At 39.1% G+C, this 25,261-nt stretch overlaps 1 protein-coding gene across 1 annotated transcript in view; it reads left to right on the top strand.

Moving 5' to 3' along the window:
• Positions 1–24,535, top strand: part of FREM2 (FRAS1 related extracellular matrix 2) — a 143,155-nt gene extending 118,620 nt beyond the window's left edge. The window contains exons 17-24 of the mRNA XM_056329345.1: positions 6,276–6,468; positions 8,849–8,953; positions 10,045–10,172; positions 10,258–10,392; positions 15,143–15,269; positions 16,680–16,867; positions 17,772–17,918; positions 19,601–24,535. Coding sequence (XP_056185320.1) covers positions 6,276–6,468; positions 8,849–8,953; positions 10,045–10,172; positions 10,258–10,392; positions 15,143–15,269; positions 16,680–16,867; positions 17,772–17,918; positions 19,601–20,113 — 1,536 coding nt within the window. The 3' untranslated portion in view covers positions 20,114–24,535. The remainder of the gene's footprint in view (positions 1–6,275; positions 6,469–8,848; positions 8,954–10,044; positions 10,173–10,257; positions 10,393–15,142; positions 15,270–16,679; positions 16,868–17,771; positions 17,919–19,600) is intronic.
• The last annotated feature ends 726 nt before the right edge of the window (positions 24,536–25,261 follow it).

Genomic DNA, 25,261 nt, shown 5'->3' on the forward strand with positions numbered 1-25,261 from the left:
GAAAAGTCAGGAATTTATGTGTCTAAACATGGATTTAGATGTGCAGCTTAAGCACCTTATATTTAAAAATAAAGATCTGCTCCTCTTTAAATTGAGCTAATTCTTTTGGATTGTAGTTCTGTTCTGGCTAAAGTTAAGGTCAGCTTTGATGGTTAGCAGCAACAGCGTTCTTTTGGACAACCTGCAGTAACAGCCTAAGTGTCAGTGTCTGTCTTTGGATATGTATAGGCCTCAAAAATGTGGAACTTGCCTACCTAAGGGCTGTCTTCCTGTATTTTCAAGTAATTAGTAAATGTTGAACTTCATGGGACATTGTGAGAGTCAAGTACTACAGGCACCTCATTCTTAAGATGCAGGTGTAGAACAATGACATATTTATGAAAGGAAGTTAAAAAATGAAACAGTGAAAACCAAACAAGTGGCTATCCTTAAATAAAGTATATATAGAAGTGTTGGCCTAGACTTATTTGATAGTATGGAGTATCATTTGATCTCATTTCCTACTGTTATAACTGTTTGCTGTAGCCAGACATTTTGGCATTTAAAATCTTCTGTGTGGTTCTGGCCAAGTATTTATATATGGATGTTACTTTCCCTAGTTCCAGTCCATTGCCAAACCTGGCATAGGGAAGCAAGGAAATTACCGTTCAAACAAATTTTATTAACAACAGCCAATTAAGAAAGTCTTTGACAGAAACAAGAAAGTAAAGAACACATATTAAAATACTTGAATGTACAGATTGATACCTTGAAGTTACTGTAATTGAACACAGCTGAGCACTGTGTTTTGTCTCTAAGTAAAACAGTTATTTCTGGCCAAAACTGAAAATGCCTTTTTTCCAGTATGTTCAGTTCACATTTATGCCACACAGGTTATGGCACAGAGTGTTTGGAAATCCCATGTGAAAACAGATTTTAAAATCACGAATGTACAGCCACAGCTTATATGAGGCAGCGTACAGAGTTTTTTTATTACACAGAAACATTATATTTCCAGCTTTACCAGTTCTAGTTTTACCAAAATTATACTTTAGGGGGAAAAGTCAGCTCTTCTGAAAATCTTACTAGATGCTGTAAAATGCAAATAGACAGAAATATCTAATTTCAGATTTTTTTGTTCAGTGCAGCCACCACAGTCAAGTTTAAGAAAGCCCTGCAACTTGTATTCCCTTGACATGGAAGCTCGCTAACAGTCAAACGTTTTTTTTCTCCAGCTGCAAACACATGCATTCACTAAGCGCTGTGAAGAAAACACTCTACTATAAAGTTAATGCACCAGCTGTGTAACAAAGTCAGAGGTTAAATTTTTCAAGGAGCTGGCATTTCAAGGCTGTATTGCATTCACCTCTCCATTCAGACTTCTTTAAACAAACCTGCTTTGCATTTCACCTGTGACCTACCTGGCTGCCTGCCTTCTTGGGATGAAATCTTAACTTTACCACTTTGATATTGTGTAAACAGTTACTTGATAACATTGTTAAACTTCTGTGACTCAGATTCACAGACATAGCAAGTAAATGCAACAGAAAATGAGGTTTAGGCCAATTTGGAGGACAAAAAGACAGTTTTCATGAAAACTTTGTTTCATTGGGATATACAATATAAAACATGAACTTGTGTTATTTATAATTCTGATTTTATCAGTACTAACAATGCACACACACACTGCCAAGTTCTGCCCTCTGGAAATGTAAGCCAGATAAATAAAGCACAATATAAAAGTAGAACAGAGTCCATGCCCCAAAGCATTAACTGAAAATATTTTTTGTTGTAAATATTCTCACTTGTTACATGACAGATTCTCAAACTAATTATGTTTTTTTACTTAATGAAGTTTGACAGTTTGCAACAGAAAAGGGAACAAAAGGAGAACACCTATAGAAACTCCCATTAATATTTCCTAAGTCTTAAATGGGAATTGTCAGTGTTCAAAAACAGATCTTGTGCTCTGCAAAATTTTGACTTGCAAAAAAGTAATGTATGAAATTCTGCTTCTTATATCAATATCCAGTATAAATTATGTTCTTCCCTCACACACATGAATTTTGAGATGTGCTATTTGAGTGATCTGTGATGTACACTTTTTCAGATACTAACAGTAAGAGTTCCCTGCTTGGAAAAATTTGAGTCTTCTGCCTTCTCAGGTTCTCCAGACCTAGCACTGTCACAGATTATTAGACACAATTTGCCCAATTTAGCTGAGCTGTTGCTGTAGTGTGTATTTCTCTCCTGCTATCTGAAGGCTAAAAGTCACACCCACCTACTATTGTTTAAAATTAATGTTAATGAATATAGTTTTGTCAGTACAACTGCTAAAATCTCCTGTGCATAGAATGCATAGATACATTATGCACCTGTCCTGTCTCTCTACAGCAGTTAAGCTGATCCTACACTTACACAACTCTATGTTACCATTTTGGTTTCATCAGTGTCACATTGAGATAAAATATGAACAGCTGGCTACTTTCAATAGGCTTCGCAGGCAGTGCTGGAAAATAAAGATAACTCAATGGAAAGAATGTTTTCTCATGTTCACCTAAACGGTGTTAGTAAGAGGGCTAGAGAAGTAAGACTCCCCCATCTGTGTAACACATTCCATCAATTCATTTGGGGGGGGTGGGGGGGGTGGTAGGGGTCTGCTCACTTACTCTGACACAGTTTTCATCTGCAGTTAATTTCCTTTTTATGTTATTTGAAAGGTCCTCTGTATTTCACGTAGCATGTCTTGAGATTTTTCTTTTCTGCCTACTGAAGATTAGTTTGCCCTTCATGGCATTTTCCTTGACAGCAGGAAATGAGGGGGCCTTGTAAGTTTTCGTTTCCTGTTAGGAAAGAGAACTATTTATTCAGTAATTCTCTGGCTATCGGTATTGTAGGTTTTCCTCCACACCCACAAGTCCACAAGTGCCTGAAGAAGGATTTGTATGCATAAAAACTCAATCAGCTGGTTTAGCAAGAACCCCTTCCTCTCTCTACATGCCATGAATCACACATAAGGGCAGCTGTACTGATGGAAGCACACAGACGTTCATACCGATAGCCAGAGAATTACTGAATAAATTCCTAGGCTGGGGCAAGCAGCCCTGCTGCCCGGACATATGGGTTTTGCTAAAAAGGAAGACCTTTCTAAATTCTAGGGTTCTAGAAATGAAGACAGTTCTTTAGCACCATAGTTTCAGATTTGTCCACAAAGCAGTGGTGATATATGGCAAAGGAGCAGTGTTTCAGGCAGGCTAGACCCAGAAGGGATCCCATGGTTAGATCTCCACCAGTACAAATGAGTTGAGCTAATACTACGCTCCCATTGAATGGAGGCAAGAAAACCCTAACATGTGGCTTACAAACCCCATTAATGGATTGTGTTATGTGCACTGCATGTGAAGAGCCAATAGTACCTTGGACTTGAAATTCAAGAAAAACTTTGAAAGAAGGTGTTTGGGTTTTTTTCACTTGAGGTAGCACAAGACACCGAACTAGAAGGGGTTTGTGGATCGCTCTGTCCAGGCCACTGCCTTAACTCTATGTAATGTGGTCCCAACGCTAGTAAAATTAATCTAAAAGCTAATAGGATTTCATGGCTTCACTATTCTTGTTAAATGCCACCACGCTGAGTGCTAGAAATTCTTCTGATTTCTAGGCTGTGTTTGTCATGGCCATCTTATTCCCGTCTGTTCCCATGTCAGCACCATCTTTCATCATCAGTGGCCTTCTCTGCTGTTCATCTCCTGACGTGTATAGACAGCATTCGTATTCCCTCTCAGCCTTTGTTGTACTAGGCTAACCAACATGGCTATTTTAGTCTTTTCTCATCAGATAATTATGCCATTCTTGTGATTATGTTGATTTCTTTTTCTGCAGTCTACAATGCAAAGTAGGCTTTTTCAAGCATGGATGATCAAAGCTGTTCCAGATAAGCTCTCACTAGCGCTCTGTATAATGGCATGCATGCTTCTAATTTCTACCCCATTCCTCAGTTTATCTTAGGATCATATCACATGGAGAGGGTAGAAGGTCATAGTTATGATGTGATCAATTCACGTACCAAAATCTTTTCCCCTCTATTGTTTCTAAGCAAAGTCTTTAATTTCTAGCAGAAATCTCTCTCACTAGTTTCTATTACTTTAAGCTGTAAAATTTCATCTCACTTCTGTTATTCAAGTCCTCAAGGTCATTAAATTCTCCTTGTGTGATATTCCAGTCCTTCTCTACATTATCATTAAGCATGATGTATGCTTCTTTTCAAAAGGATAGTGGACATACATTAAATCATGTACCTTTGTCTCTTCCTCATAAACAAGCTGAACTTCAGGTCTTTGACTTCAATGTGTAATTCTTACTGTACAACATGCAGATGTAGAACAAAAACACACAGAGAAAAGACGACAGTTTGTCTGGGATGACTTTTCAATAGCAACACATTTGTTATACTAGCAAATGTGTTCAGTTCTTGATACTGTTCCAGGAAATGACAAATGTTTGAGGTTACTCCTGAATTAAGGGCAAACCATGATGCACTTAGAGTTGCATCATAGCTATATATATATTATTTTTTTTTTTAATAAAGTGAGAATTCTGTGTTGTTATTTGGAACAATTTAGCAAATTGTCTTAAGTAACTGCTGAGATATTTGTGCAGGTTTCCCAAAGATAAACTTGCAGCCTAAATAGGCCTAAAGAATAATATATTTGTCTAACTTTGATTTGTCATCAAATACATATAGAGAAGTAAACCCTCTTGTTTTGTTCCAAATAGAAGCTCTTGATTGTGTTTCTGTAAAACCAACAAACATTAATAGAAAATAATCTCTTACTGTAGCTTCTCATATTATCTACCAGGCTGCTTTACTGCATGACACTCTGTGTTTCCAGTTTGTCTGCTGTCTAAGGGCTAGCACATTGTATGGAACAATGCAAACAATGTCAGTGGAAAGGGTTTGGTAGCATAGTGTGTAGATCAAGGAGTGTCATGCGTGGAAGTGAGTTGTGGCAGCTATGAACATTTGCCATAATGAACTCCTTAATTAGCTCAGAGTGTTCACTCAGTGCTGGCAGTAAATTTGTGGTTTCATAGTGTTACTGAAAGTTTTGTCTGGCATTTGGAAATGTAAACCAGCTGTAAAGTAATGGACATTCAGCCCCCTGACACGGCACTGTGTGAACCCAGAAACAGTTTGTTTATTACACAGATTGTAAAGTACTTTGAATGCTGGAGTTTTTTGATAGTGCAAAACACTCTTTAGAAGCTTGTAAAGTAATCACTCCAGGGAAATGTTCAAATACAAATTTATGTATGGAATTTCTATCGGAAATAAATGAGAGTTGAACACCATTTATGCCTTTGAAAAGTTTTCCACCGGGAAATGATCTCAATGCCTTTCCTTCCGTGGCTTTCTAAGAAAATCCAGAATGCTCTAAATTGATCTAGATTGCACATTTCTAATCAGAGAGATGTGAATGAAAAGGTATTTTTAACAAACCGTAGTTTCAAAGTCTCTTCAGAAAAATTTAGATCCACATATCATGTAAGAGTTATCTTAAGAGGTGACAGTTTACTGACACTGTTGCTCTTGTCTTTTTTCATCTATATATGAGAAGAATATATAATTCTCTGACTGGTAATAACTAAATACAGTGCTATTGTTTTTCACAATATATGCATAAAGGGTCTGGTTTTAAATCTATATCAACTTGAATATTATTTTTACTTCTTCCAGACAGTGATAAATGGTATGATTTGTGTGTTTGCATGGAGTGTTAGCTACTATCCATGCACAAAGGAAGAAATAGTTCTAGATGAGTAAGTACAGTCCAAGGAATCAGTCTTGCAATGACATCTGAGCAAATTCAGGGTCTTCCAGAAGAGCTTCTTAGAAGATAGTAATGTAAGACTGTAAGCAAAAGAGTTGGTTAAGGCACAAGTATAGAGCAAATGCAAAAGGATATTTCAAAAATTTCTAAAACCTTCATTTGTTGCCATGTTGTTTATGTACTTTAAAAACCTAAATAAAAATGAGTCAAAATTGAGAGGTTTATGTTTTATCAGAACACATATTTAGTTTGAAATACAAAAATGGATCTTGAGGAGATGTAAGCTCAGGTGAAATACATTGAAATGTGGTGGTTTGGACTTCATCTGCAATTTGCAAAATAAGAGAATTTGATTCAGTCACAATATTTATTTCAAGTTGCGTCTTCTCTTTCTCTTGCATTTGGATTACCTGTGCAATGTTGCCTTTCATGACCACTAACCTAAATAAATAATTTTCCTTTTTATAGGTTCTCAACCTAGTGCAGTCCTATGTCACGCTTAGGGTCCCCTTGTACGTCTCCTACGTTTTCCACTCTCCGGTGGGTGTAGGAGGCTGGCAGCATTTCGACCTGCAGTCGGAGCTCCGGTTGACTTTTGTGTATGACACTGCCATCCTGTGGAAGGATGGGATCGGTAGCCCACCTGAAGCAGAGCTCCAAGGTAGTTGCTGGTTTTCTTTTCATCCAACTCGTCTTCTTTTACTAAGAGTATAGTTTGCACACAGTAGGATGTTTTTTTCAATCATTCTAATACTTTAAAAAGCCCCCAGAAAGTATATAATTTATTACCAGTTGCAAACTGTCATTTCCTAGGACTCAGTTCTCTGCTGGGGTGTTTATGAAAACCATGTAAAGTTGACATCGGTTCTTTTATTGCAAAGAAAGATAAATGTTTTGTTATGTTTGAAGTACATGTGGAGAAATTAAAACATCTATTTCTACTCAGAACTTCAAGGTTCACTACGTGTTCATATTCTGTCACCATACAAGATGCTTGCACTTCAATGAAAAACAATTGATATTTTTCTGCGGTATTTTTTTCTGGACATGAATGTGCAGTTTCAGAAACCTTTGATGTTTTGAAAACATGAATTGTGAAATATTTGAAATATACAGAAATATATAAAGGGTATAATAACCTGTCCTATGTGTTAGAGTAATAAACTGTGAAACATTCTTTAAATGTGATAGATACTGTCAATAAATGTTTGTGACTATAACTAGTCAACAAATCAAACTCTATCATTACAGAATTTATCTTTGCAAAAAGTTAATTTATGTTTTTAAAATAGTGACATACAGATGTCTGTGAAAGATTAAAGTTTATAGTTACACCTATATGCTGCTTTGTTCTATTTATGTAAATTTACTTAGTGTTTCCCAGCATTAAGCTTCAGGTGTTCCATATCTGTCTCAGCCTAAGGTAGAATACAGGCACTGGCTATAATTATGTATGTACGCTTATACAGTATCAGGACTCCAGTGAACATAAAACCATCTTTTGTTTCTGCAGACTTTGTATATGAACTACAGAAGTCATTGCTATGTAATTTCTGTCTTCATGTTAAAAGCAGGAAATCAGGAGTGGCAAGGGGAATCTACAGTGCATGAAGAATGAAGCACATGTCATGCCATGCCTAAAGAATAAACCACATGACACAAATCATATGATGTATTAGTCACTGAATAACAACGAGGTCTAATCCTCAGCCTTAGCAGTTATGTGGTGCATCTATGCCACCATTTTCCTGTCTTTGATGCTTTAAGTATTTTGTTTCTTTGTTTAAGAAGCTGATGGCCAGGTGATGGAGATGCTGGACTTTGGCAGCTCCCTTTGAAAACAGCCAGCACAAAACAGATGATAAACACAGCAAGGTAGCAAAGGATAGACCCTTAACAAATCCCAATCTGATCTGGGCAGTATTTTCTGACTCCGCAGCCTTGCACAATGAGCAGCAGTTTTTTCCGGGCAGAGAGGGGTTAACTAGTTTCCAGTTTATTTCCATACCTCTGGTTATATATAATTGCTCTACTTAAATTCTACATAAAACTGTACATCAGTCCAGGTCTTCTAAAGCAATAATTCATACATGCATACATACATACATACATACATACATATATATATATTTAATGTACCAATACATTTGATTGATACAGATGATTTTGTGTGGGTGGTATGCATTCATATTGGTGAGTATGTTAGCTTGCTGACACATTCATGGAAGAACATTCCCGTTTCCTTCTTGCTCCTTGCAAGCAGAGTGAGGGCCCATCACTGGCTGGCTGTAAGGGGGCACTGGAGGAAATGCCTGAACTCTGAAGCTTTGCAGAACTGCAGAGAAAAAGGGACTTGGCTGCAAGCTACAGCACTAAACCAATTCTGACATATAAACAAGACCTTGTAACCTGAAATTAGGAAACATTAGGCCTGTGTTTTGAGCCGGATTCATGCCAGAAATTGCCAGCAATGCAAAGCCTGTCAGAATGAGTTTCACAAAATCAAGCACCCTCAAACAGATTGCCATGGAAGCCACAACCAACTGCTACAACTAAATGCTGAGGGGTGCTGCCTTGGGACAATAGATAGGGAGGCACTGATTAAAGAGTATCTCTGATGCAGCTTTCATTGGCAGGAGTCAGCCTGAGTACCTTGTGAAAACAAAAGTATTCTTCCTTCTATAAAACTCCCTTGCAGCTGACCATGCTGCTGCCTGAACACAAGCACACTGTGCTGTGGACATTCCTCAGCCTACTAGAGCAGCTGTGTGGGTCCGTGACAACGTGTAACACCATGGTTTTGCCAGGAGGTTCTGTATGTGCTTTGGAGAGCTGAAGCATTGTGAAAACTCTAGGCCCCACTGTGTAAATTCTCGTTGGAGAAGAATCTTGGGTCAGCTCGTAAGGTAGCAGCAGGCCCCCTCCCAGACAACTGACATGATTAAGTGGAAACGAAAGAGTGGGGCTGGTGTTTCACAGGAGTGTATTTTATTTGTCATCTGCAAGAGGAATAAACTTTGCAAATTGGCTTCTTCTGCCAGGTTCCCTGTACCCAACCAGCATGCGTATCAGTGAAGAGGGGCGCTTGGTTGTCAACTTCAAGACTGAAGCCCGGTTTCATGGCCTGTTTGTGATGTCCCATCCTGGTAAGCATAATCTATATTTTAGCAGTATTATAAAAATCTCTCCCAGATTTTATACTATTAATTTTTCTTATTTCTGCTACTGAAACCTGAATTTTTTATGTACTGTTCTCTTCAGATAAGGATTTTCCCTCTACTTTGGATTACTTTCTTGTCACTGATGACTGTATTCAGATTGTCAAACTTAATAGAATATGCATTAATCTGATGGAAAACAGAGATATTCTTGATCAAGAGCCCGATTCATGAAAAAAGAACATCTAGGCCATTCTGTCCACTGGGGATCTATAAATACATGTTTTTAATCTAAAAGCTATGATTACCTATTTACTGATGTTGCCCTAGGAACTTAGTATTAAAATGTCTTTTCTAACTTGAAGCCTTTGTAGGTTATCTAGACCTTTTTCAGAGAGTAAGAAAAGGTTTTGTATGAGCATTGTATCACTCTGTTAATAAAATATTCTCACTGCCATTCAATTAGTCATTGCTGAGGACCTGATCCTGCAATTTAATCTGTTTAAACCCCACTGCCTTTATTCAGAATAATCACAGGTGTAAGGCTGTCTACAGATATAAATCTGACCATGAATGCTGGCCATGGAAAAGATTAACTAAATTAAATCTGCTGAACAATAATGAGAAGGGGGAAAAATAATTTTAAGAAATCTCTTCTAGTTTAATTCAGTTTTATTGACCTGTAAAACTCCTTCATAGTGCTTCTACTTTTCCGCAGCTGTCCTCTAGTGTGTTAGGTTTTGCCTATCAGGTAGAGCCAAAAGAGTTACATTACTAAGAGAAATTATTTTGTGTTCCCTGGGCTGACATTCCAAGTTTAAAACAGGAGGGAATATAGATCTTTGCCATTCCACTTTTGCCTGCCTGTTAATCTTCAGACAGTTCTGGTTATGTGGCCCAACCCGGCTGTGTTGACTGTAATTGATTTTGTTAGTTTCAGTTAATAAAACCAAGTGCCCTGTAAATATATTAACATCAACTATGGCGTGTTTTATGAATTATTGGGAATGTTTTTCAGGCTCTGAGAGTTTGCAGTGAAACACTAAAGGTGACAAATCTGTCTCTTGACATGTTTCTAGCTTCATCTCTAATTTCCATGGTTATGTCAGCTGATCACCCAGGCCTGACATTTAGCCTCAGCCTCATCCGAAGTGAGCCAACGTATAACCAGCCAGTACAGCAGTGGAGCTTTGTTTCAGATTTTGCGGTAAGACCTCAGCCTTCACTCTGCCTTCTGTTGCCCCAACCTGTTAGTTAGGGTGCTGGTGGAACAGCTTTCTCTCTCTTTTCAGGTTCGAGACTATTCTGGAACATACACTGTGAAGCTGATAGCTTGTACCACTGCTCCACATCAGGAGTACAACCTACCAGTTATCTGCAATCCTAGAGAGCCGATCACATTCGATTTGGATATCCGTTTCCAGCAGGTACCATCACAATGATACCTTCATCATGTTTCCTTTTCAGTTTGTTACCAAAATTGCCTTTGTTGGTCTTACAATGATAGTACTAGAACCTTAATTTACTTGCTTTTAAACAAACCAGTTCCAAAATTGGTGGGACTGCACATGCTCCCCCTCTGCTGTTTAACCAGTTTTGCCCAACTGGTAAAGGCTAATATAGTAACATGGGTATAAATGTTTTTTTGTCCTCAATGCACGGCCAATCTTTGATAGCTGATAGGAAGCTCATTGACATTGGTTTGGGAGATACCGTGATATGAACTAACCTTGGGAATTATTTACTTGTCTGTTGGCTTTGGTATGAAATAGTTTTATCACATAATTAGGAAAACATAAATGTTATCATAAGGTTTTAATCTGACACAAAGATCAGAGCTAGTTCTCTGGTGGGACCTCCAGAGGGAGATTAATTCATGCCTAAGGCGGGACTTCCTTCACTGACTATAAAGGAAGTGTAGACAGCCAGCACTGCTAAAATGCTTAGCTTTAAGAGTCACAAGAGTGAGACAAATTGCAGCCGTAGGTAGCAGTATGGATCATATGGGAACATGGGAACAGGCAAAACAGCATACCTTTCACAAAGCCCAGCTGTAAAGCTCTGTAGCTGGGAACAAAATATGGACTCTGCTGAGAAAGCATTGACTGGAAAAAATCTGAGGGTCATGTTGGATAGTTAGCAGAAAATAAACTGCCAGTTTACAGTCTTATAAAAAGGGCTAGCATAACCTTCGGGTGTGTAAGGAGGAAGTTGTATCATTTCTGTTGTTTGGAGCCAGTACAACTAATACTGGAATAGTGTGGCTGTGGTTTCATGCTCATTAATAGTATAGATGTGTGCCATTAGGTCATCTTATGGTATAAATCCGATCCAGATCAGTCAGAGATACACAATCACTTTTCTGTTGAATTAGCCGGAGTACACAAGAGAATGTATGCAGTCTTTATGCTTTCATTTGACACTATGCCAGCTATGGGAGAACAGATGATTCCTGATATGGCATTAAGTCCTGGCGAAGCAGAGAGATGATACATGATCTGACAGGAAACCTGCCTTCTCAGAGTTAATTAGCAAAACATTTTGAAAAAGTTTGAATGGAGGGAGTGATGGGAATTTATACTAGTTCAGCACTTCAGCTTTTGTCTGGGATTTCCAATCTGCTTCTAGGAACTCTAAAGCAATTCACAGCAATGCTAAACCAGAGCTTGTGTGAGGTCCTAGTATAAACAAGATGTTGATAATTCAAAGAAAATTCATAAAAGCCGCAAAAATCATTGCAAAATGGGCAAAGTAGCCTAGCAAGAGACCTAACTCTTACCTGGAAGAAGTCTACGGCTAAGAACTATGAATAAAACTAAGAACTACCTTGGAACAAATAAATGGATACTATAGGGGTTATTATATCAGATAAAGCTTTAATAATACAGTACATGGAAGTTTCAGGTACATCAGTTGAAAATAGGGATAAGGTGCAAAATTGCAGCAGTGTCATAATCGCCAAGGACTGTGGCCAGTTAGTCCTCCATCACCAATAATTTTCAAACCAAGACCAGCTCTTTTTCTTGAGATACCATAGGAAAAGGAATTCAGGAGATTCTGTGGCCCATGATATTGTTCCCTTCCATCATAGATTGAAAGACTATGTGGACTGAAAGCAGGTCCCAAATAAGCAGCAATTACAGCAGTACAGTAGCACAAATTCAGTAGACAATATCTAGCACTTCACCTCTAAGATCTTCTAGTTATTCTGCAAAACTGAATAAGCATTGGTATCCACTGTTTTAGAAATAAGGAACAAGAGACAGAGAAGTGAACATGAATGGTCAGACTGTGACACTGGTCCTTAGACTAGGCAACACCTCATACTTTGCACAGGCCCATCCAGTCTGGGGTGTCTCCAGTGCAAGAAAGACATGGACCTGTTAGAGTGGATCCGGAGAAGGGCCTCAAAATGGTCAGAGGGCTGGAATATCTCTCCTCTAAGGAAAGGCTGAGAGGGTTGGGTTTGTTCAGTCTGAAGAAGAGAGTGAGACAAGGAGACCTTGTTGCGGCCTCCCAATATGTAAAGGGGGCTTATAAGAAAACCAGAGACCAAGTGCTATAGTAACAAGGCAAGGGGCAACTGAAAGAGGGTAGATTCAGGTTGCACATAATGAAGAAATTATTCACTATAAGGGTGATGAAACACTGGAACAGGTTACTCAAAGAAGCTGTGGATGCCCCATCCCTGGAAGTGTTCAAGGCCAGGCTGGATGGGGCTTTGCGCAGCCTGATTGTAGAGGAAGGTGTCTATGCCCATGGCAGGGGGATTGGGCTAGATGATCTTTAAAGGTGCCCTCCAACCCAAACCATTATATGTTTCGATGAAGTCAGTGAGCGCAGGTGTCATAACTGGACCAAAATGACTTTGGCTGTAAAGCCTAATGATGAAGTCATGGGGCAGAACAGTTGTTTCTCCCAATTCTTGGTCTAGTGCTCCAGCTGCTGTACTGAATTATCTTCTTGGGCTTTTTAACATGAGGCTTTTCATTTTCTTGAAAACTTTTTGTTCTTATTTTCTTCACAATTGTTTTCACTGTTCATGAGTGAGGGGCCATTTTAAGGATCAAACATCAAGAAGGCAATATATTTGGTGTCTCCACTCTAGAGATTTTGGTTCTACATTTCCTTCTTTAGTATGTATCTGCCCATCTCCTTTTTCTTTTCTCTGTGGCCCCTGAAGAGGGAAACGGGTAGCCTGGAACCCTAGTGAGGTTTGTATTACTACTGTCTCTCTCTGGAATTTCCTGAACACAAACAGCATTCAACCACAAAGCTCTGCTTTATCCCAGTCCTTTCAGCATCTCCTTTCTTTAAATGTACATGACTATTTCCTGACAGTAGCACTTCCTTAGTCAAGATACTTGCAGCCCTGGGATGGAGCAATCGCAAGAATTCTCTGCTTCTTGAGGTACCAAGTATCTCATGGGCTTTAGTCCCATGGAGGTGGGGATGTCTACCATGAGTGACCTGCATTGTCCCCAAGTCATCCATATGAGGCTTGATGTGCATAGAAAATAAGCAAATAAAGTGACAGTACTCATCTCACCCAGCAGGTCCTCACAGATTATTTTTTAAGAACTCTTGTTTAAAATGGCTCAAATGCATATGAAAATAATTACATTTAAACTACTGTCATAAATAACAGCTATGTCGGCCACTGGCAGTACTGAGACTTACACATAAAACAGAAATAAAATTAATAGCTTAGAATAGGATGCCTAAAAGATGTGTTCATAGCTACGTGCATGGTATTTACCCATGCCATTGCTCTTACCATTCTTGTAAGCTGTGAGGCTGAAGTCCGGAGCCTTTAGCTGAACACACACTTCTTGCTTCCTATTCAGTGGACATTTACTCTGCCCAGGAAGAGCGTGATGAGGCCATGCTTGATTCTTTTTCAGAACCACAGCTGGAAACCTGTTGTGCCAGTCAGATTTTTGAAGCTGTGGGCCTGAATCCCAGGCATTAAGAAGGAAGCATTCCAAGAGAATGGAAATGATTTTTTAAATTATTTTTTTCTGTGAAAAGGCTATGGGGGTAGGGTTCCTTTTTCTGAAGGGTAGCAGTGGGTGTAAAATCTATTTCAGCTATACATTCTTCTTGACAAATTCTGTTGCTTTGATAATTTGGGATAAACCTGTTGTGAAAAAGGGATTTGAAGAAGAATAAATGTGTTAGCTGTATAACTTGCAGCAGTAGTTTCTGTTGGTACTGTTATATCTCATTCCATCAGTCCCTTGTCCATGCGCTGGCAAGACTGTTTTCTTTTCTGTTTTCCTTACTTCCTTTCCACACACATCTACATATGTATACATAAATATACATATATGTGTCAGTATTTTTTTATTTTAGTGACCTCTTGTTTGTTTTGTTTTGGTTTTTTTTTTAAAATGTGTGCATCTTCCATATTGGTTTCTCAAGTACACTGCATCTTTTTGAACTCTGGGCTCTCCCTAGTTCTTCTGTTGACTATATACTTACCCTTTTATTATGCCATGTCCCTGTATAGTTTGCCTTCTGACTTAATGTTATATGGCCCAATGAGAACCTGCTGCTGACAGTATTAATTTATTTTATTCTTGTAATGTAATCAAAGAGGAACCATAGATAACTGTGTCAAATATATAAAGATAAATATTAACATAAAAAGATGTTCACATGGTTTGGTGCATTTTCACATGCATGATCTGATATCCTGCAGCACATCAGAAGAACTGACACTTGCAACTAAATCCTCAGCAATGTGTACTTTGAAATAATTGGTAGAGGATCAGTAGCAGAGGTGAGACTTGGATGTAAGAATGAAAATGGGATAGAGAAAACAGGCTGTGATGAGTCAGATGGAGACAAGTTATTGAGGGAAATATTTTCCTTATGTTACCCCTACACATCAGTTGCCCTGGGCACCTTTTTGGCTGGGACCTGGAAAAATGAGGTGGAAAGAAGCTAACCTAGAATACTATCAAATATCACAGAGGCAGATAACTCAAAGGTTGTATGCATGTAAAATATATCACAGTATAGGTCTAATACAAAGAAGTTTTTTGGTTAAACTGTATTATTGCATGTAGATCTGGGGAGCTGATGAATAATGTACATTGGGAGAAAGTCATGCTGTATTTTAAGAGTCTTTAAACAATGCTTGTTGAAGAGCCTTATGTTGTTGTGTTTTAGGTCAGTGATCCAGTGGCGGCTGAGTTCAGCTTGAATACCCAGATGTTCCTCCTCTCCAAAAAGACACTTTGGCTATCTGATGGCTCAATGGGCTTTGGGCAAGAAAGCGATGTTGCTTTCTCAGAAGGTACAATTGTGCACACCTCATGCATGTTTAATGTGTGTTCCACACTATCAGGGTCCTGTTTCAGTCAAAACAAGATAGGAGCAAGGGTTTGGGCTTGTTGCTTGTGTTCTTTTGCATTTGCCTTTCCAACCTGGCCATTTACATCAGAGTTGTTGGCCACTCTGCACTGAAACTGGTGTGTCTGAGGGTTACAGTGCTGGTACCTTTTCCCATAAACTGAGCACTTTATAAATGTTGGCTGATATGAAGAACATTCCTAGCTGATAAGTGAATATTATACAGTCTGTGTTGCATTTGAGTGTACTAGGTCTGGCTGGGATGGAGTTAACTTTCTTATTAGCAGCCACTACGGTGCCATGCTATGCATCTGTGGCTAGAACAAGGTTGATAACATGCTAATGTTTTGGCTGCTACTGAACAGTGCTTTCATCAAGGCTTTCTCCCTTCCCCCTGTCCTCCACTGAGTGGGCTGAGGTTGGAAAGATTGAGTCAGTTGACACATTTGTCGGTGGACCTAAGCAGTCATTTCATTCCTCTGCTTTCCTCACGTGCCTCTTTTGCGTAGAGTGCCAGCACCTTGAATGCATGACTGTCTTTTGTGTTGTATTTGCACAGTCTCAGTACTTGCACACTCTTGCACAGTACAGCAGGTATCTGGTCTCCCTTACAGTTGCTCCAAATTGTTGTAAAAGCAACACAATATCTCTCCTTTCCTTCTCCAGATTCTCAGCCTTCCCAACCACTTTCTGTCGTATGTATCTGACCACTGCACACAGTACACTTTCCTTGCCTGCATAGCAACGGCCCAGGTTATTTGTACAGGTCTGGCAAGCATGTCTTATCTTAAACATTATCAGACAGCTGAAATGCAGTTACACAGTAGGGAGCCAAATCTCAGAAAATGTCTCTATGACTTTTCATAATGTTTATTTCCCTTGTACAGTATGCCAGTCTGACCAACTATAAATAAACTCTTATACAGTGTAAACAGGATCCTACTGACATAAAAAAACCCATCTCTTCAACAAAGTGCATTGTCAGGAGGCCAAAACTTACACCCTGATCTGATACAGAGTTGTACATAATGTACATAATTATTTAAGTCACCTCTTGAATGAAGAACCCAGTATAGCCCAGAATTAAAGCAGCCCCTGAAGTGGTTCAGGCTACAGCGACAGCAAATGGCCTCCTACTGCTATCACATGGCCCAGAGTGCGTGGAAGAGTGTGCCCTGTGATTACAGCCTTTAACACACCCCTACAGGGGAAGCTGGGTAGCAAGGTGTCTTTGGATATAATCATAATCATATTGCACTGCACTAAGCTTCTTGGCTAGGTTTATTAACTCAGGCTTAGTACTGTGCTAAATGCTCCAGGGTAATAGGATGTGAACTGTGTACACTGTTTACAGGTGATATCATATATGGCCGGGTGATGGTGGATCCAGTGCAGAATCTGGGTGATTCTTTCTACTGTAGCATCGAGAAGGTTTTCCTGTGCACAGGAGCTGATGGATATGTACCCAAATACAACCCATCCAACACTGAATATGGGTGCCTTGCTGATTCTCCATCCCTTCTGTACAGGTTTAAGATTGTGGTAAGTGTTCTAATTCTGGGAGGATGCAAATATATATTTTTAATTTTTTTCTAACTTCTTTTTTATCCAAAACCAACTATTCTTTAAAATATTCTCAATGGCACCAAATTTTTGACTTGAGCTCCAAACTAATATGAACTGATCAAGGCAGTACTGTACCTTTCTTCCTCCTGGTTCTACTCTTAATTCTTTTGGGGACTTCAATCATTTAGAGTTTGGCCTAAGTTAGAATCCCAAAACAGACTCTTGCTCTGCATTGTCTATAGCCATTGACCATAGAGAGAGTCTTAGGACATGTGCAGGTTAAGGATTGGAATTTGTTTCATCTTTAGGCTTCCAAAATGTAGTGTATAATGTAAAGTTAGTCATCCAGGATGCCTCTGTAGTCAATAGGCAAAGAAAGATAACTCTAAAGCTGGCTTAGAATTCCTGATGTGATTTCCCTTGTGAAAATAATTCTAGAGTAAGCCTAGATGACTACAGACCTGATGCCCAACTTTTAGAGAGTTAACTTTAAGTAAGATGATTATTTAATTTGTATGAATGACTGTTAATAGAAATGAGAGGTAGCTTCTTTAAACTGAGAAATAGAGTCTTACTTTTATTTCATACCACATTTATATATCTTTTTTATTTCAGAAATGTAGCTATGTTTGTTCCCTAGTGTTTCTCCCTCATATTTCAACAAAAACGCCTTCAGGCAAGAGATTAAATAGAAGTTAGTACAAGTCAGATGTGACCACAACTGCTTCTCATGTCTTTTCTTTTGATATTACACCAGATTGCATAAAATAGAATGTGTAAATTACACAATTTTTACATTGTGCATAAATATTAGAACTGTTTTCCCTAGAATAAATGAATCTGTGTTTTACAAACTTTTTTTCCTTCCGTGATCATGTAGGACAAAGCTCAACCGGAGACGCAAGCCACAAGCTTTGGAAATCTGCTTTTTAATGCAAAACTTGCAATAGATGATCCTGAAGCAATTCCATTAGTTAAACAGCCAGGCTCTGATGGATTTAAAGTAGATTCAACTCCTCTATTTCAGGTATGATTTCTGTAGCTTAGTAGCAAGAGTACTGAACCAAGAAAGGCTTCCTGTGTAAGCATTGTTAACGGTAAGTCATATTGAAGCCAACAGAAAAATTTATTCTGATTCCCATGACAGTCAAACAGGATTATAAATGCTTAAAAATTCATAGATAAAAAATTTGTAGCAGTTATTAAAAGATTTCTGTGGGGATACTATGCTTTCCTTTTGCTTAATTCCACAGTCTAGCCCAAAATTATATAGATGATTCTTATGCATTTCTTCTAAGAACTTGCTAAGTTTCTTGTTACACAGCATTGTTTTATTGCTTCCCATCTCACTTGTGAATGACAAAAAATAAAAGATTCATAAGCATTTATAGTGAACTTCATCAAAATCTAGTTTGATACTCAGCATTTTCTATGCAATTCTTTTCTTGAGAACTTGCACATTGTGAAACATCTAAGCACTGGAAAGCCTAGAAACTGACAACTAAAGGGTGCAACTACTGTTTAATTAAATATAATCCTTCAACAGTGTGCATTGACCCCTTTAATCTATATAACTCAGCTAGGAATTGTCTATTCGTTATTTGTCTCTTTAGTATTTGCAAAACTACATGCAAAACTCCAGTGTATAAATTTAGTAGAAAAAATATTGAGGAGACTTTAATCCTGCTCCTGACCCCTTCAGTATTAATGGTCTCATTGTAAGCAGTGGAGTATTTAAGAGAACAGCCTACTTACCAATGTAAAAAGGGTTTCATAATTTGCCTCCCTGAAAATGAAATCTCATTTTTTATATGAAGAATCCATTTCCAATAATGCTGTGATTTTTGATCCTCATTCTCTCAAAAGAATGAGAATATGAAGGAACAACAGAATATCCTGAGAAAGACTTGGAAAAACAAGAGTAAAATAGAAAATGTGTTATTTCTTAGAATAACAGGACTTGGACTCAACCACTGAAATTATCAGCCAGCAGCTTTAAGATAGTATTCAGAGAATCCCACTGGACTTTGTGGAGGCCAGATTTATTATGTATTCAGAAAAGACAAGACAAATTAAAGGGAGATAGCATCATCTCACACAGATTGCAGGGAATCGTGCAATCACAGAATGGATGAGGTTGTCAGGGACCTCTGGAAACTGCCTGTTCCAACCCTCTGCTCAGAGCAGGCCACCTAGAGCAGGTTGCCCAGGACCATGTCCAGTTGGATTTTGAATGTCTCCATCTCCAAAGATGGAGACTCCACAGCCTCCCTATTCCCATGTTCAACCATCCTCACAGTAAAAAACTGTTTTCTTATATTAAGATGGAAACAGAGCCACAGCCAGGGCCTAGTTAGCTGGCAGGTTGGACCTAGACGGTCCTTTTCTGCAGCCTGTCTACAGCTGAGGTTCTTTGTACAGCCATTGGCACTAACAGTACCAAAAAAAGCCAAAGCTATGGTTCTTCATCTGTACCTGATAGCCATAGAGTCTGGCCATGGAGAGGAGTGGAGACTACCCCCTCTTAAAATCTTGGCAGAAAACATGACTCTTCTGATGCACATTGGCACATAGAGGTGGGTTATCTGATTTTAAAAATATTTGTCCAGACAATCAGCTCGGAACAGTGATTGAATTCCTCTGTGTATAGTGCTGTCCAGGTTGGGCATGTCTGTGTTTAAATACAAAAAAAAGTATTTGTCTTTCTAGGTGTCTTTGGGTAGGGAGTGGTATGTCCATACAATCTACACTGTACGTTCAAAAGAGAATGCTAACCGTGGAATTGGCAAAAGAAGCGTGGAGCACCAGTACCACTTGCTCTTTAGTGGTGGGAGCCCCGGAGCATCCACACAGAGACGTCAGAAGAGGGCAGCTGAGCAAGACCCAGAACTCGCAAAAGACATTGGTGTAGAGAACAACAGAGGAACAAATATACAGCACATAGCACTAGATCGCACCAGCAAGAAACAGGTTCCTCAACGGGAGATTGCAGTCAATGGCATTCTCCCAAGAGAACTGAATAACCAAAGTGAAGGGGTCAGCGTAGTCACAATCATTGGTGGAGCTGCTGCCGTTTTCCTTGCCATCTGCTTGATTGCAACCATCATTTTGCTGCTAAAATGGAAACAAAATTCTGAGAAGAAGGAAGCCACAAAGGAGTCAGGCAGCAATGAACCAATGATGCTACCGTATAATTACACCAGTGACAGCTCAGAGGTTTGATTCCAAGACTGCAGGATTCAAGCCAGAGTCTCCAGAGTGCCTCATAAAAAAACCTTGAACTGCACTTTGCTAGCAGCAGATCACAGTGACTGATGAGGAATAAAGAGTTCATATGCTTCTAGGTGTACTTGAAATTTTTCATACTGAACTCTTGCTGCCATTATCAACAATAGAAGAATCCATACTGAATCTCCCACTTTGCACGAAAGGTAATCCTGATGTCCCTGTATCATGCACTAATTTTAAGCAGCAATTCAAGGAACTGCATTGTAAGGGAGAGAATTTTGTTTTCTTTTTGTATTTTCTGACATTTCATAAAAAGTATCCAAAGGTGCTATATATCCTGTCTACAATAAGAGAGGAAATCTGTTTCTTTAGAAACACAAAATACTTGAGAGGAGGAATCCTTACACCCTTTATATTTCGTACTGTTTCTCACAAAATATTCAGTGTCGACAATTAGTCTGAAAGGTGATGAAATGCCTTAGGCATGAATCCTCCTCCTATAAGCGTTTGACTTCACTTAAGCTATACCAGTGATTTTTTTATTATTTTTTTTTTTACTTATGTGTAACTGAATTTTTTTTCAAAAGACAGCTAGATTAGACAGCATGGCATTATAAACAGTTGCATGTCACAGGATGTAATACCTACTCTTTTCTGCAAATTCTTATTCATCTATTTAATCTGAGACATTTTTTTCTTATTTATGTTTATATAAAGCCAAAGAATGCAACAAATCCAGAAAAAAAAATCATTTTTCACAGAAACTGGACACTTATGTCCTCTTAAGTTTATAATGGATCATGGAAGTGTTGTAAAGTAAATTACATTTCTTAGTGCATATCCACAGCTGGGAAATGCAAACATTAGTATTTCAGCACCTAGAGAAGATGATAGAGTTAGATTCAAAATGCAGAGGACAAGGTTCTGCCTGAACTGAGCCTAGGAATCACGATACTGAATCCAGCATGTGATTGTCAATTGCCATATTAAATGGCAACAAAGTGAAAAAAACATTAACATTTGATAGAATCAAGTAGTATTTATTACTGCATAATCACAGCACATCTTGACAAACATGCTGGGGCATTGTTGGGCATTTTTTAATGAGTAACTACTCTTGCAAGAGTAACTCTAGTTTTCTCTCAGTGTTCTTGATTTAAATACCATCATGTCCCACAGAAATTTTGATCAGCTGTGTCCCATGTCAGTTCTTATCCAGACAGGACCTGTTCTGTCCCAAAGAAATCCTGCCAAATGCTTGGCTATGAAAGCTATATAACCTTCAGGACAGATAGTCCCATTTGTCACACTAACATTATAGATGAGTAAGTCCTTTCAAGTCATAGAGTCATTGAACAGTTTGGGTTGGAAAGGACCTTAAAGATCATCTCGTTCCAACCCCCCTGCCATGGGCAGGGACACCTTCCACCAGAACAGGCTGCTCAAAGCCCCATCCAGCCTGGCCTTGAGCATTGCCAGGGATGGGGCAGCCACAGCTTCTCTGGGCAACCCATGCCAGTGCCTCACCACCCTCACAGTGAAGAATTTCTTCCTTATGTCCAATCTAAATCTACCCTCTTTACATTGAAAGCCATTCCCCATTGTCCTGTCCCTGTACAACCTTGTAAATGCCCCTCTCCAGCTTTCTTGTAGGCCCCCTTTAGGTACTGGAAGGTTGCTATAAAGTCTCCCTGGTACCTTCTCTTCTCCAGGCTGAACAACCCCAACTCTCTCAGCCTGTCTTCATAAGAGAGGTGCTCCAGCCCTCTGATCATGTTTGTGGCCCTCCTCTGGGCTCACTCCAACGGGTCCATATTCCTCTTGTATGTTGGGAACTCCATTGCTGAACACAGTACTGCAGGTGGGGTCTCACAAGAGCAGAGTAGTGGAGGACAGTCACCTCCCTCAACCTGCTGGCCACGCTTCTTTTTATGCAGCCCAGGATTTGGTCACCTTTCTGGGCTGCCAGTGCATATTGCAGGGTCATGTTGAGCTTTTCAGCCTCAACACCACCAAGTCTTTCTCTTCAGAGCTGGTATCAATCCATTCTCCACTCAACCTGTATTTGTGCTTGGGATTGACCTGACCCATGTGCAAGACACTTGGCCTTGCTGAACTTCATGAGGTTCACACGGGCCCACCTCTCAAGCCTGTCAAGGTCCCTCTGGAAGGCATCCCTCCCCTCCAGGGTGTTGACTGCACCACACAGCTTGGCGTCATCAGCAGACTTGCTGAGGGTGCACTCAATCCCACTGTCATGTTGCCAACAAAGTTGTTAAACAGCACTGGAGTTAATGGAGTTGTGAATGGATCTAAACTATATAAAAGATACAAAATCTGAATCAGGTGTTGAGGCTGTTGCTAGAATACCTGTTCCCATTCATTATCTTGTGGTGGTGGGCGTGGGCAGCCCCCAAACTCTCTTCAGCTGCAATACACTTGGCAATTGGTATTATGGGCACCACGCTGCAGAGATCTGAGTTAGCTAAGCAAAAGCCAACTTGAAAGCAGCCTGGCTGCAAGCACACAGTGCTGCCTCTGAACTGAAAAATCCATCCAAAAGGCTTCCTGGCCTGGCTGTGGTGCTCTGCCAGTACAGCTAGACCTGACCCAGTAATTCTGTGCAATCGCTCTCTGAGCCGTAAGGGCTCAGAAACATTGAGGTCTACTAGCCTAGGAATAGCTGTGCTATGATTCATGGTACGGTGTGAATATGCCCACAGAGGCACTCATGCTGGTATCTCATGCTCTGGATTTATATTGTTAGCACTTCACTCATTTAATAAGATTTAACCAGTTTTTCACCAAACGAATCAGGTCAGAATCTGTCCTACCTTTTCTAGGTTTTTCTGAGGGCTGTGATTCAGACTGCTTAATTGAGGGATGTTTGCAGCAACCTAAGGGTCAAACTCCATTACTAAAATCATGCAGTCATCTTTTATTTTAATTAATCTGGGTTCTAGCCCAAAACAATTATCCGCAAGATGTGCCCAGTGCATTAGACCTTTTCCCTAGTCACCTGACATTAATTTACTCTTTTAATTAAGTTCCTGGTTTTGTGATCCATGTATTATGTGTGCAAGATTGATCAAAGACTTAACCCACAGATGCTTTTTATATTCAGTTTAAGTTCACCACTAAGTTGCAAATGTAACATAAGATCAAATTTGCCTTTTTTCCTGTGTGTGAAATCATTATGATAATGAGAAATGCAGAATCTGTCTCCTAGAACCTGCATGTTTTGATAGTAACAGTCTGATTCCACAGCAAAATGGGACACATGTAAATAATAGAACATTTTAATATTTATAAAATGCCTGGTTTTTATAAGCAGAGAAGATCGTTTTAAAAAAAAATATATTTATAATACAGAAATTAGGTGTTTATCAGTAGAGCTATTTTTCTGCTTTTGAATTTTAACAGACTGAAATATCATTAAAGTTGCTTTGCAGGCAAATCTTTTTATTATTATTATTTCTTTTTATAAAATCACATCAAAACCATGTGTTCTACAAGCCAAGCATTTAGCGCGATAAACAACTTGATCACTGTTTTGAATAGCATCTGATTACAAGTCTGTAAAATGTTTAGGTTGATGGAGATTATCAGGCTAACGTTTTGCTAACAATATATAAAATAACAATGCAAACTGGTGATAACAAAATAAAACACAAAGCAAACATTGAAAAGCTGAACAAGCATGAGTGAGATTCATGAGTCAGATACCAAAGTCCTCTGTCTGGAAAAAAAATCCCAACGTTTTCAGTAAGGCCTGCTGGATTTGTCCCATTCCTAAGAAACTGGATTTCTTACAATTCAGTGAACTATAAATACATCTGTAACACATGCCTTTTTTTATTATGGCTTCAGGGTTTTAGATTTCAGCAAGATGTTTTGGAGGCTTATTAACATTTTCTCTTCTACTTAACAAGTGGCCTTGTTTTACTAACCTGAATAAGTGCCTCATTCCCAGTTATGTGCACAAATATGTTAATATTTATCTATCCATGCAATAAACTGAGTATATTTTATATATATATATTTAATCTATTTCCAGATTTTGTATTCAATCCTCTTTTCCCTGGAGATGCTTATTCTGCTAGCAGTAATACCATTTGTTAAACCATTTATACAATAATTACTGTGTTTAAATTTGTTATCAAGCTGTCAAAAATCTCTCCATGCATATTTATTTGGAACAATTTTTTGCTTATGTCTATGGCTGTGATATTTGGCATTTGTATAATGAAAAAATAAAACTACTTCTGTTTTGGTTACTGATCTAAAATTTGTGTATGAATATCACACTGTGGAGAGGGGTCAGTAACGCAGTGTTAAGGAAAACTAGTTTGTCACATCAACAGAACATAAACTTACTGCTGTGTTTGCAATAAATCTCACTGCTTTGTTCCTGAACTGATTGCTTTCTGGTCATGAAGTGTTCAGCGCAGGGGTAGGTTTTTAATCATTGTGGTTGCAGTCATGGCTCAGAGAGGGATTTCCCTTTCCATTCCAGACCATCAGAAAGCTCTAGCTATCTGCAAGTCCTTTGTGGGCTGGATTGCCATGTTCCTGTGTGCTGGCAGGGTTTATTGTACTAGACTCATTGACAAGTGAAGGTGAGCCTGCAGGAAGCAATTTTCTTGTTCCTGCAGCACTGATGTTGCTGTCAGTTGTTTCTTGTGCCAGCTCATTAGTTTTTTCCCAGTAGCAAATGTATGGGGTTAGAAATCTATGAGATGTAGACATGGTGAAACTGTTATATGTATACACACACGCACGCGTGCACACACACATGGTGCAGAAAGAAAAAGCGGCTCTGAACCTTTCCCCTCTCACCCCACCCTTTGCAAACTTGCAGCACTGGTCTCTGATTTCTGTGTGAACTCAAGCAATCACCCGCCTCCTTCCCTGTCGGAAAGGCTATGCTTATGGCTAGTCACACAAGTGATACAGTATATTTACCAACTGCTATCAGGAAGGATAAAGTAGCAGGCAGTGATTCCTGCTTTGCTCTGTCTGTTCCCTTCTACTACCTAAACTTGCTCATGCGGATTTCACGCTTAGCAGTTACACAGACTGAGCTGAGCCATCCGCTCTTGTTATCTGTGAGCTCTGTGCTGTGATTTCTACCAGGGCAAA

This window comes from Falco biarmicus, chromosome 2 (genome assembly GCF_023638135.1).
Source record: "Falco biarmicus isolate bFalBia1 chromosome 2, bFalBia1.pri, whole genome shotgun sequence".
Lineage (NCBI taxonomy): Eukaryota > Metazoa > Chordata > Aves > Falconiformes > Falconidae > Falco > Falco biarmicus.